Raw genomic sequence first — 14396 nt, forward strand, 5'->3', positions numbered from 1 at the left:
AATCTTTACGAGTCAGTTTATATATGTTTCCGTTATTGTCCTCCACGACCACGAGGCGGTTAAGACTTAAGAGAACTCTTTTTTGTTATTTTAAAATTAAAAAAAATATATATATATAAATCTGTATTTTAATCCGCTAAGCGCTAAACGACGGTGTTTCGAGCCACCGTCATTGTATACGTTATCCCTTTGCAGTTGGCAGTTGGCAGTTGGGAGAGCAGTGTAGGACTCTTATTGAAATATGAGGATATACACCTACACACGGCAGAGAAAACGGGATATAGTGAAAGAAAATCAAAAGAAAATTACAAATAAAAACGTATAATTTCAAAAAATTAAAGCATGATAACGAAAGCAACATATTACATATAATATATGGATCCATCTATCTTATATGTATGTAAGATACATCGTCCTCACATGAACAGTGTATGTGTAGGACTCACATATTATTCATGTGAGGGGGATGTATCTTATATGCATATAAGATAGGGATTGCCATAATATATAATTTTTTTTAGTTTACTTATATTTCATAATTGAAAGAGTATGAAAAAAAAAAAATTAATCGAAAGGACATTTAGCCTGAACTCATTTCAATATGATTATTATTATTTTTTCTGAATTACCATATTTAGTCATTTTATAATTATGTAAAACCAGTAATGCAAGTTTACAAAGTTATTTATAAAATGATTAATGTTAGTTATTGATATTTGATAAATTATTTATTTATTGTTTTGGGAAAGGATGTGTGAATATATTTTACTTTAATTCAAATTCATATTTTTCTATTTATGTAATTTCATTAAATAATGAAAAACTGATAAAATATTTTTTCCTTTATATATATATATATATATGTGTGTGTGCGGATTGGGGTGTGAAAAGCATTAGTAAAGAGAGTGGGCGACGAGCCTTGGGGTCTGTTTTAGGATCCATCGATTCAAGAATTTAAAGTAAAGTGGGCTGCTAAGGAAGCCTAACATCAAACTGGGCTATCCCCTTAGTAAAAGGGAGAGAGAATTCTCAATCATCCCTTCACTCCGTTTGTATTTTTTTTTTTTATCTTTTAGAGTTATTTTTCAGATGAGCTTTTTGATCAACCATTTCAAAGTATATTAAAGTTAGGGATAACCTACCTAACATATAAAAAAAAAAAAAATTCAATATCCTATATGATAAATATATATTATTATTTTTTTTTGTTTTTTAGCTTGTCCATAATTAATATATAGTCAAGAATTCTTAATTAAAAAAAATTACCTTCTTGTAGAAAACATTTCTAAATATATAAACATTTCTTTTAATACTCTAGTTATTAGGTGACAAGGAGTCATAGAGTTTTCTATTTACATTTATATTTAGAAATCTCCAAACACATTCATCAAGTGAGTATTTAAATACATTGTTTGCATCATAAATGATGTGTCCATAATTACATGTCATATGCAGTGTTTGTTTGATTTTAATTATCTATCATTAATGTATTAATCTTATACTCGTATCAACAAATAACACATTAGATACAGTCAGTGGCAGAGTCACTACAAGAAGCGCGGGGGTAGCTACTCGTGTGAGTCTGAAAAATTTTAGAAAATATATTTTGTCTGTTTCAATTAACATTACAAACCTGTCCTTACTGGATTAATTATTTCATTTTTTTAAGTTCAAATTGTTTTAAAATTATATCATCTACTTATAATTTCCAGCTCAATTTTAAAACTTAAATTAAGTAGAAATGCCGAATCAAATGGAATTCATTAAATTTAATATTAAAAATAAACAAATAAATATCTAAGCTTTGACAAATTTACCCATATTTAGTTTTAGAATGTATAATTTACAATATTATAATATTAACAAGCAAATAAAATTATAAGGCAAGTATGAGAATTTTGCATTAAAAATTAGAAATAAATTAGAGGATTTAGAGAATTAGTTTATGAATTTTCAGATATTAGAATATTTAGATTTAGAAATCAGCCATTATAGAAAACAAAAATAAATTTTGATAGAAAGAATAAAAATTAGCTATAATATAGAACACTTAAAAATATTCCACACACTAGCAATAGTCAACAAAATTTCATAGTAGACTTATTAATCAACTAAGGACAACACTTAGAAGACAATATTGAAAAGCTAAAAGAGCTAATACTAGGATTAAGAAAATTCTTCGAACCTAATAATATTAATACATTAAGAAAAAATTTAAATTATATAAAAGAATTATTAACATATTTTAATAGTCAGGTTAAAAGATTCTCTAGCAAGAAAGAAATAATAGAATTAATTCAATTATTAGACATAAAAACACTAATCCAATAGAATTAGAAATTAAAAATCTTGTCAAAAGCTTAAAGGTAGAAATAGAAAATAAATTTACATATCAAGATCTACAAATACAATTAGATGCAATAAAAATAATAGTTAGTGCATGACTTCAGATAAATTATTAATCGCATCCTTACAAAACTAAAACGTGAAATCCCGCATTTAAATCCAATAGGTTATAACTATAAGGATTTTAGTCAAAAAAGTAATACCATCCAACAAGCATAAGCCAATACTATTATTAAATTATTAGTCAAAATTAATAATAAGTTAGACGACCTAGACAACAGACTCAACAAATTAGGAAATAATTTCCAAACTTTTAAAAAGAATAAAGAATTTGTATCAAACTTAGAATTTAGTAACTCAGTTAGACAATTTAGATGGAGAACTAGACATATTAACCAATAGAGTAGAAAAGCTAAATTTTAAAAGTTTGGAAATTATTTCCTAATTTGTTGAGTCTATTGTCTTAGTCGTCTAACTTATTGTTGAGTTTGACTAATAATTTAATAACAATACTGGCTTGTGCTTGCTAGATAGTATTACTTTCTTGACTAAAATCTTTATAATTATAACCTATTGGATTTAAATGTAGTATTTCACGTTTTAGTTCTGCTATATTGCGAACTAGACATTAATTAATTTTTATTTGTAAAAAATTTCTTGACTAAAATCTTTTATATAATCTAAATTTTTTCTTAATATATTAATATTACTAGTTTTGGAAATTTTCCTAATCGTAGTACTAATACTTTTGGCTTTTCAATATTGACTTTTAAGCGTTATTCTAAGTTGATTAATAAGTTTACTATGAAATTTTATTGACTATTACTAGAATCCTCATCCAAAGATTAATGATTCATAATTTCTAATACTGCTCCCGATGATGATGGCATGTCATTGATTTCTATTAGTTCCTCCCAATATTCTTCACGTTTCTCAGGATTATCGATTTTACATCTTAAACTCGCAGAATGGGCATCATTGTTTCTTTGCATTTTGTATAATAAATTTTCTTTTTCTTTTTTCTCAGTGAAATCGATTTTCTGGTTAGGCCACAATTGTTGCAACATCATTCCAACAAATGATACTGTCTAGTAGTAATTACATACAAGTGCCATCACTTCGTATTACGCTTCATTTCAACTAAGAACAGCTACACGTTGACAACCAGATGCCATGTAGCTATCAGATTCAACTTCTTTTTCCTAATGTCACAGAAAATTTTAGTGGACATGTCGTAGTGTTGGAAAACGACCCATTAGACTTCACATCACTGAATGATACATATTATTGTACTGAATGCAGGTGTCATCACTTCACACATGCTTTATTTCAACGGACAGCAGCTACAAGTTTACAACCATAGGCCATGTGTTATTTATTTATCATATAAAAGATTGTAAACTCCGACACAAAGTTGAGGGAACATATCATAATATCAATAAATGACGTAATTACAAAGGTCATCACTTCTTGCGTGCTTCACTTCAACGTTAGAAATATATTTGTCAGATAACTTAGGGTTAATTTAGAATTGCGGAGACTGATAAAATAAGTTATTTATGTTGTATAGATAAAATAAATTGTTGTTTAAAAAAGTAATTTAGCTTTTGGTAAACTGTGCAGTTGCAGTTATTGTGAGTTTGAAAAGTAAAGTGTATGTGTTTGGTAAATTTTATTACGAAAATGTTGTTTTATTATATAATGACCAAAATAAACATAAGTTTTAATTACTTTTTATTTTTAGAATATGTTTAATAAAATTATTTAGACATATCTTTTTTCTTAAATATGTAAAATTACATTAAAAAAAACTCAATTAAAAAATTCTAAAGAACTTTATAATCTATTACATAAAATACGATAAAGATAAATGTATGATTTATATATTAGGATTAATGGATAAATAAGATATAACTATCTTTTTTATTAAAATATAGGGTTATAATAGAAATTTTTAAAAGGTATGGTAGCTTATTAAATAAGTTGCTTATGAAAAGAAACCCCGTACCTACTTTTAAAAGCTGCTGATAAAATGAAGAAAATTATGAAATAAACTGCTTTTACAAAATTTACCAAACGCTATTTTTATAAAAAATTATGAAATAATTAAGCAGCTTAATAAATTTCAACCGCAATCCCAAACGGGCCCTTAGATTTAAGCAAAATGAATCGCACGATCTGAATAAAAACGTAAACGGTTGGGATTTGTCTATCGACTGGCTTAAACCAGTAGTATGCTGGCCCGCGTAGAGTAAACCTATCGGAAAGACCCGATCTCAAAGTTTGGTTAATGAAATTGGCTTACTTATGATACACCCATTCTTCTTGGTACTGGGGTTGATATTATTAAATATTCACCTATTCTGTTAATAATTATTACTAGCGGTGTATGTAATTTTTTTTATTTTTAGATTTTCTTTTCTAATTGTGATTTGGGTATTAGGGTTAGTTTTGATTGTTCATTTTCTTTTTTCTTTTTTTTTTTTAAGTTGATGTTGTATTGGGTAATTTGAAATTTTGACTATGTGTTTGATTTAAGTTGAGCTTTTTATTGTGATTCTTTATTAGACAGGAGCTGAGATTAAACCCAACTTAACTCACTTTGGAAAGATTCGAGATTTCACGACCCAGTGCCTACGTCTTGAATAGAAGTCCTTCATAGGTTGAACAGTTGAGTTAGTCTTCATAAAAGAGTACTCAATTTGTGGACTGTATGTGGTCTTTTGTTGTAAATTGAAAGCTGTAACTTATTTTGTTGATCTAGTGCTCTATTTATTCTATACAAGTATGACCGAAGAGCTATTGATAACTCATCTTTGCCGAGCATGATTTAATAATCTTTGAATTAATACCAAAAAAAAAAAAAAGCAAAAGGAAAAAAAAGGGTAGTTTTCTATACTACTGGTTTAAGTTGAATAAATATTTTAGAGCATACGAAATAAATGACATGATAATATTTTGCCACTACATGATAGTTAACGGATTTCTCTTTAAAAAAAAAAAACACGGTGTAAATAAATTGCAAATAAGAACTGAAATTATTTCTGCTACAACTATAATGACTCTCGAACCAGCGCTACAAATTCCTCCAATCAATATAAATTGATTGAAGTAATTTAGCGCTAGACATAGTAGAATAAGTAAGTGCATTCGACATAACACTTATTAATAAAAGATGATTTGAAGTTAATATTTGGAGTATGAGAATTATTGTAAATCAAGTATCTAATTATCAATAACAATTAATTGTCATGCCATTGTACTTACAATTATAATGATAATTACACTCATAATTAAAATAGCAATTACAATTGCAACTGTAATTGTAATCGTAACTGAATTTTCTTTTTTTAATGGCAGCTGTTATCGTTATTGTACAATAGTGATTGCATTTATTGTAATTATAATAACAATTTTAATTATAGTTATGCTATTATATACACAACTGCATCTGTTATTATATTGTGATTATAACTACAAATACAATTTTTTATGTAATTGGAATTGTAGTTATAATAGTTGTAATTTTAATCATTTTTGTAATTGTTAGTACATTTGTAATTGTCACTGTAATTGTTGTAATTAAAATTGTAATTGTAGATACCATCTGGTTGAGATTTGTAAATTCTTCTATGTGGAAAACAAAATGTTTGGCATTTGAACCCACCTTACATGGGTAACGAGGGAATTTGTTTACCACTAGGCTAAACAATTAAAAAAAAAGAAAAAGAAAAAAGGGGGTGTCATTTAGTTGGGATGTAAAATCTACTATGTTGAAAATAAGAGGCCTTTGTTTCGAAACCTAGTGGGTGAGTAGATGAGGAGAGGATTAGGTTGCCATTAAGCTAAACAATTAAAAAAATTATAATTAAAGTTACTGTTGTTGTAATTAAATTACTATTAAAGAAAGAGAGATTGATGCCGTAAAAGAAAGGAAAGAGAGGGTTTTTGTTTAGAAGAGAATAATTAGGGTTGTTGGAATAATAACAGTATATTTGCTTAGTTTGAATATTTAGTTAGAATACTCACTTATGTGTCATCTGTATAGTATTAATTGATTTTATTATTAATTATTAACATATTATTTTTACAACTTATTCAATGTATGACACATGAGATGTCATGTCAATGAGTATCTCAGTTGAGTGTCAAAAGTAAGCAAGCAAAACATTACTCATTTCGAAATCAAAGTGAGGTTTAAACTACCAATAAAGTGTTGGCTCCACTGACAATGAAGTCTCCTTAAGTGGCTTAACTGGGTTTGCTCCCTAGTTCGAGTCGCCTTTGTTGGGAGAACTTGTGCCTTCCGGTTCGAACGGAGACTTCTAGTCTGGGTTGTGATACGGGCTTAAAGGTGTCTCCCACAGTTGAGGCACTCCCCAGGATATCTCGTGGTTAAGACAAAAAAAAAAAAAAAAAAAAGTGAGGTTCAAGTTAGTATCTAATCGTAAATTTAATTTTATGGGGTGTGGCAAGAAAAGGGGTTCCTTAAGAATGTTGAAGGTGTGTCAACAGCACTAATCTTTTAACCAGTTTACCCGATCCCCAAAAGTATCCGTCTAAACAATCTAAACCGTTGACAAAAATGAACAGAGATCGTACGGCTCACATTAGTTTTCTCTAACTTGGAGATGGTCCAACTTAGCCGAACCCAATTGCCAATTTATAAATGCCTTTTGCCAGACAAATTTGAGTGCGCGGGTATCCCTAATCAATGCCAAGTCCTTTCTGAAAGAGATGTGTAAAAATCATGTTTTATGAAAAAGAAGCATGCAAGCTGATTTCGTCGCCGAATTAAAAACGTGCGAACATTTTTTGACGCCCCATGTACAGATGGAATGCACCCACGTGAAACTTTTTCAATCACACTTTGGAAACATCAAGTCATCGCACCACCATCCTACTAATCAATCGATGCAATAACAACCACAACTGTATGTGTTAATTATTCAATCTCGATCACATTGCAGGGTCACGATCCAGATTTATTTTTTTCGTTTTAATTAAGGGATTTAACTATCAATATTCTTAATTTCGATATTAATAAACTACAACTCTCCAAAGATGCCGATCGAAGGAAGGGATGCTATTAAAATAAAGACAACGAGATTATCAAGAGTATGATTAGCTATTTTATTATTTATTTTGTTTGGAGTGAGAAGGCCGCAGCCGTAAACGTGCTATTTTATTAATTGCCCTCTAACTTGGCTATTGGTATTGGTTTTCCTAATTTAAGTGGCACACATATTCTATTGAACCAAATCATCAACAGAATCCAAAGCTGATTTTTGTGTTTTTAATTTTTTGATTGTAAGTCAAAAGCTCTATCAAGTTGTGTAAAAGGTTGAGAGAGAATGAGGCCTTGAGGTGTTCTGCAAAAATACAAAAGCGTGATGAACCATGGAATCAAACTATTAAGAATGTGAGAATGTCAAGGGCATTTACCCTTTCTGTTCTTTTCTAAATTATACATTACAGGAAGTAATGGATCCATAATTCGGGATCAGTGGAGACCATAATGGCGAAAATATAAATTTAAGTAAGCTATAGCATAAAATATGTAAAATTGAGGAGGTCAATGGCAGATCATAATACAGAAAAAAGGACAAATGGATCCGGAATCTAAGGAGACCAAATGTAAATTGTACATTGAATACGGAAAATTTCAACCCTTTCTTATATATTTCTTGATTTTTTTTTTTCATCATGGGGCCCAGGGCTCAGGCCTGTACGTAATTTCGCCCTTAATTACAAGTTACATTACGGTGGTTGCGTAAAAGAAATTGTAGAGATGTGCCTTGATATAATTATAACCCCACCTGTAAACTTCCAATCATTAAACTGTTAGGAGGATGCTTAAATGATCAACTCCAATAACGAAGGGATGAGATGAAAATACCATCCACACAAGAAAGATTTTTTGGTATGAATTAAAAAATTTTGGTCGAGAAAGAGGCAGATAGCTAATCTCGACTTCTCATCAAAAAGGAAGGAGTTCCAACTAAGAAAGTGAAAATTAGTTAATTTAATCATAAAATTTCTGGTAACATTTCTGAGAAATCTCCAGCTTTGGTGAAAAGATTGAACCAAAAGTCGGTGTTATCACACAAAGTAGAACCAGGTCTAAAAGCATCGAGTGATGATTGAAATTCAACTATAGACAGTGGGTCGGCGCCTCCAACCGCTGAAAAACGATCATTGCTGTCCTCAATACTAATGCCCGAGTTCTCAGCCGACAACACTTCCGTCCAAAAATTCTCATCTATTTCAACCAAGCTGTCGTGATTGTTTTCGGACGACGACGGCTCTGTTTTCACGCAAGCGTTATTAGCCGCGGAGGAGGTGACGGACGACATGTCGCTTGAAGTAGTAGTCGAGTCTTGCCGATCGGGAGTACTGGCGCCGCTGCAGATCTCGGATCTCGCCGTAACATGATTAGCGTTACTATGATTATTAATCACGGGCTCTTGTTGTTGCTTTTGCTTGAGACGCTTTTTCAAGTGAGTGTGCCAAACATTTTTAATTTCGTTGTCCGTTCTTCCCGGAAGTCTTGCTGCGATTGCTGACCATCTGAAATAATAAATGTACATGCAATCACGTTAGATTCTCAATTTTTAAATTGCTGGCAAAGTCTTGTTTGTTTGCTTTCAGAATTAAAAGATTTTCTGCATCGTTCAGTGTGCAAATCTTGTCCATATTATATAACTACTATGTACAACGAGACATATATATATATATACAAATCATTCTCACCATGTTGCTGATACGTCAAGGAATCTTCTCAGTTTTTCAGTTTTAATTTAATACCCCACAAGCTGGGGCCAGAAGGGAAACTTACACGGTAAGGACGAAGAAACTACAATCCCCAGGAGGATAGAATAACAAACGATCTAATGCTAATGGGCTAAAATGTAAAATTTTTGAAGAAAAGAGACTAATTTCAATGGGGGCTCTTATCTTTCCTGGAGTATTTTTCTCACCTGGGAGCTGGTGACGGTACTAGAATATTGGGTTGATAGGGATAAATTGCAATCTTATATGAGGTCAAAACATGAAAACTATAATATGAGGGGCGAAAATGTAAAATTCATGAAATTAGACTAAAATTTCAGTGAAGTCCCTTATCTTTACTGAACTTTGTTGAAACCGGAGAGTTCCCGCACTTCCGGGCTCCGGCCGCGTCTATCCTAAAAGCAGCCTAACTCTAGTATACGGCTAGCTAGACCAATGTAATTTTCCTCTAAAAAGCCTAATATAAAAACTCTTTTTCAGTGATCGAATTGTGAAGCTATATGTCGAATTTGTGCTACATACCTTATTACAGAAAAATTACTATATATTGATTACAGAGTAGAAATTGAAAATCGGAAGCAGTGATTAATTAGCAAGTAAGTTATATACGTACCTATTTCCGAGCATTTCATGTAGGTTGATGATAGTGTCCTCTTCTTCTCTGGTGAAATTTCCCCGTTTAATATCCGGCCGCAAGTAATTTATCCACCGGAGCCGGCAACTCTTTCCACATCTTAATAAACCTGCGGAGAAAGATCGAGCGAAAATGAATATTTGAAACCAACACCACAGAAAATGAAATAAAATTAGGGTTCTTCAAGATTTTTAAGTGAACCATTACCTGCTTGTTTGGGAAGTGCCCGCCAGTTGCCATGGCCATAAAGTTGAATGTAATTGATTAAAATTTGATCTTCTTCAGGAGTCCATGGACCTTTCTTCAATCCCATCTTCTCGCAGCATGGAGCTCTCACCATTTTCGGACCACCGCAGTATATTTAACTTTGCTATGTATCTTTTTAATTCTCTCTGATCAAATTTTTTGATCTCAAATCACGAATACAATGTGAGCTCAGCTAGGCCATCAAGGTGTATATATATATATAAAATGAGGTGCACACAAAGTTCAAAGTATTAAAATAATTGGGTAATAAATAATATTATTATTAATAATTAACCTTCAAAGGGCAAAAACATGACTAATTGTTAATTAACCCCATCTTGCTAGGGGGTGAGGGGAAGTGATGTGATTTGTCCATATCCGGTCAATCAACACGTGAGAGTTGATTAAAATATGAGAGTCTGCCAGCATCATGCAATTTGGATTTAAGTAATTGTGACATCGAAATCATTTATGCACATGCACACACACAATAACAGATACACGTATTTATTTATTTGTTGTTTTTTTTTCTTTTTGGGAAAATACAGATACGTTTAATTAGTTGAATTTTACTTAGTCAAAGACTGACTACTGAGATTAGTCGACTCTTTGCGGGTTAAGTTAATATCTTCAAAGACGTACTGCTTTGTTTTCCCTTTTTTTTCTCCTCTTCCCTTGAAATGAAAGAAGTTGGATTCTATTAACTTTTGCAAATTATATCAAATGAAATGGCTTTTTTATTTTTAATCCTTAAAAGAGGCATAAGTTTCAAATCCGAGTATAACAATAATAAGTTCATATCAGTTGGGAAACTGGAACAGTAGATTGTAGATCCATCCTAGCAAACTGAAAAAGATTCATTATTGTGTCATCAAGTGATGAGGCCTAAGCTAACGATGTAGGGTGTTTTAAAAGAGCTAAACGGTATCTTTAGTATAGAGCTCGAATTTCTATGGGTCGACTTTTATTTATATTTAAAGGGATGGACAAAGTCCAAATCAATTTTTTATATAATATCTTCCTCGGTATTTTGTTGAAAAATATTACAGGAACATGATTAACGTTTCTGAAATATAAATTATAGATCAAATGACTAAAAATATATGTGAGAACAGTTAAGTATCTGACTGACATAAAATATAAAATTATTACAAAATAGTAATCAAATTAAGGAGAAATGTAAGGAAAAACTCTTAAGTCTACGTGACATCAAAGTATTCTTAAGTCAATTATACCTCCTACCATGATACTTTAGGATTCATACAGTATCTGTCTCCTAACATATAATCATATCAAATAGCTATCGCACACCACCGTACTACTTACAATGAATTTCCATCGTGTTTGAACTTTATGAAAATGCGTATATGACAATGAAGAATGAATGATTATCCATTCTTAATTCTCTATCTATATTCACTTCTATTACTATCATTTTCCACTCATATATATCTAACCTCTCAAAATGAAGAAGATGAATGCATCAATTTATAGGATTCTGTGAGAGCCATTTTTGTCCATAAATTTGTAATTTTTCATTGAACACACTTGTAACAGCTAACCCATTCCTTTTAGTCATGTATTATATTATGGATTTAAGTTCTTATTAAAATCTGAATGTAATTGACTGTTATAATTTCATAATAAATTCTGAATTTAATTAGCAAACAAATACTAAATTCTGAAATTAATTAGATAAATAATTGTTAATTTAACTAACTATTACAATTGTTAACTCTTGCTCTCATTCAATGCAGTCAATGAGTGAACTTTGAGCGTCGATTTTTTTTTCACACGATCATTATTTTGAGTATATAAATACATTATCTCCACATTCTCTTAGAGGAGTATTTCAATTACTTATGACCTTTCACTTACATGCAGCAGGTCTCACTCAAAATTATGCATCAAAATAAAAGTTCAATATGTTGTTTTTCCAACGTATTCAAACTCAAATGACAAACTAAATAAAGTTAATTGAAAACATTCGACCGCCCGTATTTCTACTTGCCAATATAAAGCTAATTGTTTATCCATTTATTTCTTGTAAGGAATTGTATGTTCACAAATAAACATGCACACTCTTGCACACATTAACATTTACATACAGCCGCACTCCGTCATTGGAGGTGGGACAGTTGCATAATTCTTTTGGTGCATTCGGAATTTAGTAGTGTATAATTTGACGAATGCTGGGGTCAAAAAAAGAGGCTGTAGTGGACTGTGTCTGTATACATGCGTGCCCTAAGGTCGGCCGCAAGAGAGTCTCTTGGCAAATTGCTGGCTAACATCTAATTTGAAAAAATGATAGGGGATGAAAAGTGCAAATTTCTCACTCACAACACAGTTTGACTTAATGTCAGCTCATAAATGTTAAATAAATGACAAACCAATTGTGACTTGCATATAGCTTCATGTGACCAATTTTGATTGTCTTTGATCTCATCTCTTGGCTAGGATATGTACATCAATAAAATATGATATGATTTTGTTGAATATGTATAGATACGTATTATATACGCTCTTTATGTGAAAGTGGTGTTATGAAAATTAAGTCTACTTAAAGTATGATTAGCTACGTGTTCTAAATTAATGTTCGGTGCTTATGATATTACTGATTCATTAGGTAAAAAGTGGGTTTGTTTTGTCCGGCAAATAGGTCAATTCCTCTGAAAAACAAAAGCCTTTTGGGTAGTCCAATTTCCAATTTAAAGTAAAATATAATTTCAAGTTTGACTAGGTACGCGGTGGACAACATTAATTCTAGTAATATGAGATTAAACTTACAGGAAATGATCAAAATATTATATGAAGGAAAATAGGTTTGTAGGAAAGGCTTTTACTCAGTAACATCTTTTCTGAACTTATCTTTTGGAGAAGAAAATATAGGTCCTATTATTTTTCATTTTTATTACTTAGGTTCGGATTGTTTTAGTTACCCATTAGATCCCTGATTTTAAATATGTAAAAACGCTTTTTACTTGATTTTTTTTTTAATTATTAGAACTAACGTCATATTGGTCTAGTGAAATGTGTTTATCAACAAAAAAAAAAAAAGAGGAGCATTTTACATGTTAAAATTTTTAAAGTTTTCTAAATTGAGATCTTTATGCTCTTAAAATTTTACGTGACATGTCTATTTATAATAATATATTATTAAGATTTAAAAATATATCATATATTATGGATAATTAAAAAAAATTAGGGATCCATGCGGTAATATGAAAAGGAGGGACTTAAGTGTCGTTTTTTTTTCCCCTCTCTTTTTCAATCTTTTGCAAATGATTCTAACAATAAAAATAAAAATTAACACTTGAATTTTATCATACATTACAACAAAAATGACTTTTCACGGTGGAACTTTTATGGCACATAAAATATCAATGCCGTTAAAAAATAGCAAAGAAGACAGGTATAATTTATACGCCATTGAAAATATTAATTAATGGCAGACTTTTATTACTTGCCGTTAAATAAGGAGGTAACTCAATATTTAACGGTTTAAAAACAATAAATGCTGTTAAATTAATTTTTTATGGCGCAGATGATTTTTTATTTCTCTTAATTGATTTCTTCATGGTTAGGGATTAGGGGCTGCCACTATCCAGTTTTTTTATATCCTAATCAATCTCCTCACTCGTCCTATGACTCGTCTTCTCTCTCTGGCTGTGCTCCATTAATTTACTTGTGGTAATTTTGTCTTCCTTCAGTTTTTATAATCACATACCTTGTACTGGTTTAATCAACGTGGTTCAAGTATGTGATTTGATTTATTATACTTTCTATTGTTTAATTCTTTTAATGGTTTATTTTATTTTTAGGTTGTTTGTGCCATTGAAGTCTACTTAATTAATTAGAGTTTGGTCTGCTTGTTAATTTCAATCTACTTGGGGTGTGTTTTGTTGAAAGTAAAGGATTCAGTTTTTTTTTTTTTTTTACCTTTCTTCTTTTTATTTAGATATTCAAGGGAGGTATAAAATTTGGTTCTATCAATTATATTAGATGAGACCTATGTGGGTATTACCTCAGTTTGAATCTGTTGATCGTTAATCAATTTATTTTATTTAACTTGTTAGTTGGAAATTATTTTTTTTTGGTTAATCTTACATTAGTTTTCATATTAAAAAATAATCTTCTATTGGTTTCAATTTGTTTTGTTTTGTTTTGTTTTGTAAGAGCTGGCTCTTGATTTGATGGTGGCTACTTGGTATTTTTTAATCTTTAATTGTTTTTCTTTGCTACTTGGAATATGTTGTCAATTTATATCGAAATTTTTATTCAAGGAGGGAAAAAAAACTGTTTTTCTCTCAACTTTTTGTAATATTTCTGCCCAACTTTTATATTTTATGTTCTGTCAACTCTATTGAATTCATTTGTA

General features: G+C 30.5%; 1 protein-coding gene across 1 annotated transcript; it reads right to left on the minus strand.

The window, feature by feature from the left end:
* Positions 1–8348: 8348 nt before the first annotated feature.
* On the minus strand, positions 8349–10259 carry LOC18046774 (transcription factor MYB13). Its single transcript, XM_006443780.2, has 3 exons — positions 9980–10259; positions 9752–9881; positions 8349–8916 (listed from the first exon to the last, which is right to left on the minus strand). The coding sequence occupies exons 1-3, from the start codon at positions 10110–10112 to the stop codon at positions 8376–8378; spliced, it is 804 nt and encodes a 267-aa protein (XP_006443843.1). The 5' UTR covers positions 10113–10259; the 3' UTR covers positions 8349–8375.
* Between the last annotated feature and the right edge of the window lie 4137 nt (positions 10260–14396).

The sequence above is a fragment of the Citrus clementina genome, unplaced genomic scaffold (genome assembly GCF_000493195.1).
Source record: "Citrus clementina cultivar Clemenules unplaced genomic scaffold, Citrus_clementina_v1.0 scaffold_3, whole genome shotgun sequence".
NCBI lineage: Eukaryota > Viridiplantae > Streptophyta > Magnoliopsida > Sapindales > Rutaceae > Citrus > Citrus x clementina.

Excerpts from the sequence above, each read along its gene's own strand:
- LOC18046774 (XM_006443780.2), bottom strand. The coding sequence starts at position 10,112 with ATGGTGAGAGCTCCATGCTGCGAGAAGATGGGATTGAAGAAAGGTCCA. Across the intron at positions 9,882-9,979 it reads GGCACTTCCCAAACAAGCAG|GTTTATTAAGATGTGGAAAG; the intron begins GTAATGGTTCAC and ends CTTTCTCCGCAG. Across the intron at positions 8,917-9,751 it reads CATGAAATGCTCGGAAATAG|ATGGTCAGCAATCGCAGCAA; the intron begins GTACGTATATAA and ends TTATTATTTCAG.